This window comes from Octodon degus, unplaced genomic scaffold (genome assembly GCF_000260255.1).
Source record: "Octodon degus isolate 3935 unplaced genomic scaffold, OctDeg1.0 scaffold00016, whole genome shotgun sequence".
Lineage (NCBI taxonomy): Eukaryota > Metazoa > Chordata > Mammalia > Rodentia > Octodontidae > Octodon > Octodon degus.
In genome coordinates, this window is record NW_004524592.1 from 6,134,801 (window position 1) to 6,139,165 (window position 4,365).

Sequence of the window (4,365 nt, forward strand, 5' to 3'; positions counted from 1 at the left end):
AAATAAATAAATAAATAAATAAATAAATAAAATAAGTAGATTATACTGTATGGTTTTTATCAAGTACAAGTTGCTGAAATCAAAATAATATACATTGAATGCTTGCATTGAGGTACCTACATTTTTATTGACCACGTGTTATAAGGGTATGCATTGAAATAATCCAATTGAAGATGAAAATTAAGGGCAGATGCATGTTTTTTGTTTTTTTGGTTTTTTTGGCAGAACTGGGGATTGAATTCAGGCCCTTACACTTGCCAGGGAAGTGCTTATTCTACTGAGTCATCTTCCTGGCACCTTCATATTTTTAATAATATCTTCAGAGTGCAATTAAGAAACTACTCTTTCACAGCCTACTTTGGCTATCCAGATGTTGATTACTTTATTAATAACAAGCAAATAAAGCAAGCTAGCAATACCGGTTGCCTCAATCTATCGAAAGACTCATTAATAGCAATGTCTTCAGGCTCCCATGAATGATTTGTACCTAGCTACAGAAAGGGAGGATATAGTTTATAAGTTCAGTACAGCCTCCCAATAACAATCCATTTTCTACTTCTATTCACAAACCCGTAGTCAATGCTTACCCAGTAGCCTTTGAGGCCAAGGCAGAGCTTCGGGAAAGCCTGGCATTCACTTCAATGATGCAATATTCCATTGAGGTGGGGTGAAGAGCAAACTGAATGTTGCATTCACCCACAATGCCCAAGTGGCGAACAACATTTATTGAAGTACGTCTTAACATCTGGAACTCTGCATTGGACAGTGTCTGGGCAGGAGCCACAACAACTGAATCACCTGTAGGTCCAAGTAGCAGCCGTTATTTAATACCATCTTTTAATAACCAACTTCAATCACTTAACAACCCACTTAAATGATGCAAGACATAGTACAAACACTTACTGGGAAAATAATTATTGTAAGGTTGTATTCTATTCATGTATAAAATATACAAGATTATATGTGAGAGATATCATGTGTTCTACCTGATTCTTGATTTACCCAAGCTATTCTAACATGCTACTTAAGGAAACCCCTCTACAATTCCCCATGTTCCTCTAGCTATCAAAGCTTTATTCATCCAGTTACTCAGCTGATAGTGCATTCTTCAATTTTATACCTCTTCATTCATCTCAAATGATCTGTCTAGTTGTTCTTTCAGTAGAATATTATCTCTTTCTTACCCAGACCAGATCATCAATCTTTTGCCTGTCTTATCCTTTCTGTTTCCAATTGCAGCCCCTGGTATCTTAAATCTCATGATCTGGAGGCTCTCTATACATTCTTCTACAAATCTTCTCATCTCCCTTCTGCCAAGAGGCCCATCTCCCAAAGCCACAAGACATACAAACCTTTCCTACATGACTAAAGTTGTTGAAAGTTTGCCAACCCTTTTCATTCTTGATACCCTATAGTCACTTTCCATATGGCTCCCAGAACTAATTCTGCATTGAAACTATTCCTGTATATCTAAACACTCAAAGGAAATTTTTAGTTTTGACTATTTGATACTGTCAAAAACACAACTCTTTAAAAAAATATATCCTTGCATTGGTTTAGCTGATACTACTATACCCTAGCTTTTTCATTTCTTCCTTGGTCAGGGTGATAGCTCAGTAAAATAAGTGCTTGCCTGGCAAGTGCAGGGTCCTGATTTCAACCCCCAGTACCACAAAAAAAAAAAAAAAAAAAACTTCATTTCTTCCTTGTCTTCAACACCTCCTTTTCCACCTGCCCTGTAAAGCTAAATGGTTTTCTATTTGTTTGGTTTTTGAGGGGTTTATTTTTCCTGTATTTTAGGAAAGAATCTACAGAGTGTTCAGGGTCTCACTACTAGATCAGACTCATAGTGAATCTCCAGTTTTACAGCCTCCCAAGAGCTGGGATTACAGTCACGTGCCAGTGCACCCAGTCTCAATCGCCCTTTCAGTGTGCATTGGGGGCTGGGGCCGGCACAGCAGGCCTGGTGATAGAACCCCTGGCCCCCACACCTGCTTGCAGGTGCCTTAATCTGCTGCACTATTTGGCCAGCCCTTGTAAAGGTAAACATTTCCATAGCTCAGAGTTTGATCTTATTCATTCATTTCTCTACATCTGTGCACTAGAATACTTTATCTGTCTCCAACTTCAGTTATTATCTTCGTGCTACAGAAGTTCAAAGGATCATGTACTAACCTAGTTCTATCCTCTTTTCTTAAATTCCATTTCTGCATTCTCAACTCTTTTCTTGAGAATTTCACCCACATTTCAAATTTAGCATTTCTAAAATACAAGTGATCTTTGCTCTCTTACCTAACTGATTTACCTTCCTGAAAAACCTATTTTTTTTTTAATATCTGAGATATTTTTTCAATCACTTAGTAACTCACACCTCAGTCTGTTTTAGGCCTTCTCAACCTCTCTCTTTGCTTTTAAATGTTAGTCTTAAAGACTATGCCTGCAGTCTATCACTTATATTTAACTTATTCCTCAAAGAAAACAAAATGATATCATCTGTATGACTTCATAGGAATTTGGGGAAGATCAAATTAAATGTGAAATTATTTCCAATACTATAAAGCACTATATATATATATATATGGAAAATGTTATCATGAGCCTATCAAGAAGAGTAAAAAAGTTTACAGAGATTTCTCTGGTCATCAAAGACATGGCTGAATGTATTACTGTAATTCTCGAAGGCCCTTCGCCTACCTGTATGTACACCCATAGCATCAACATTTTCCATGTTGCAGACAGTGACACAGTTATCATCAGCATCTCGGACCACTTCATATTCTATTTCTTTCCAACCGGTCACTGATCTCTCCACCAAAATCTGGTTGGTCATAGCAAAGGCCTGGAAATTGATGGCAAAAGGTAAAACAGGATGAGAAAAGGCACTGGTTTAAACAAGGACATTTAGCAAAAAACGTTGGCCTAAATCCTGGTCACCACTGAAGTCTCAAAGTCAGTCTCCACCCTTCCCTGAACCCCAGAAGCCACAGTGTACCAGAAAATCAGTGAGATCAGGAATAGCACCCTGCAGTGAATACGCTTGATTTACATTATTGAGGCTTGGCATTCAAAGTGCTGATATGACATTAAATCAAACTAATTTAGGAAAAAGAGAAAATAATTGAGCAATCAGGCAGAGAGAAATGAAATTATTTCAGCAGCTAGGCTTCTGTGAAACCAGAAAATGTGATAAGTCCAAATAAATGTGTAAAAATAAGTCTAAAGACTCTGGCTTCCTCTAAAATAGCTGAGGATGCTTTGTGCAGTGACACACACAATAAAAGTTAGTAGATGTTGATGAGGAAGAGAAAGGAGATGATGATGGCTATAAGCAGTTAGCCAAGATGGCATATGAAACTCGGGAATTAGAAGAATCACACGCAGCTATTATTATGGTTAATCACTGCCTAAGTGCTTAAATACTCTGTGTCATATATCATGCATGCATGCATGCCTGATTAGACAGATATGAATTAGTGTAATTATCATTTCATATTTACCGCATACCCACAGTTGGTAGAATACTGAACCTAACATACCAAAGAAGCAATCCCTGACCTTAGAACATATAGTGAGTGATAACTCAAGACAAAATTCCATTTCTCTCATAATATATCTGATTTGGGAACACACTGAAAAGGAAGGTGGTTTGCATTTTTCCTACTAGTAGGCTGTACAACAAAAGAAAATGTGATTTGTTAACATTTTCCATGACATATCCCAACACTGTCTTTCTTAACCTTCTCATCACTACAGGCTCCAGGACTTGCAACTGCAAGCATGACACATGTGTCCCCACAGCTGCCCACGAGCATGTTCTAAAAATGGCTTGGATGCTGTGTCGCCACTGCTAACAATGTAATAATGATTCATCTATCATTAATCTATCATTTGGGTTGCCTGAAAATAGAATAAATCTAGGAAACATGGAATACGAATTCAGAAAGCTTTTTGCATTCTAACAAGTAGATGAATATTTGGACACAAAGAAAAGTTAGATATTTTCACCCATTTTTCTCATCTTTTTTTAATTTCACACATGAAGTTTTTTATGTAGAATTAACTTTAGTACCTAGAGGGATTACTTCTGGTGCTATAATTTCTACTGGTACTAAATACAACCAAAAAAGAATTAGGAATAGCTTGGTTTGTAATGATATGATTAATTAATGTCAAGGGAAAAGCTAAGTTTTTAATAAGGAAAACTATACGACAGCCTATTGGTTATTTTAACAGAAATGATTTATTGAAATACATTCCCAGTCCAAAACTGTCTTCATTTTACATAAAAATTTGGAAACTCAAAATTGTTCTCTGTGCAGTGAAAAAATATTCCTAAATTAATGTCACTGTTGACAGTAACAAGGA

At 36.7% G+C, this 4,365-nt stretch overlaps 1 protein-coding gene across 1 annotated transcript in view; it reads right to left on the bottom strand.

Annotated features, from left to right (window-relative positions):
- The window catches only part of Cps1 (carbamoyl-phosphate synthase 1), a 105,825-nt gene that overhangs the window by 72,269 nt on the left and 29,191 nt on the right, over window positions 1–4,365 (bottom strand). Inside the window, exons 10-11 of the mRNA XM_023710045.1 lie at window positions 2,695–2,839; window positions 588–798 (exon numbers count right to left, since the gene is read on the bottom strand). Coding sequence (XP_023565813.1) covers window positions 588–798; window positions 2,695–2,839 — 356 coding nt within the window. The remainder of the gene's footprint in view (window positions 1–587; window positions 799–2,694; window positions 2,840–4,365) is intronic.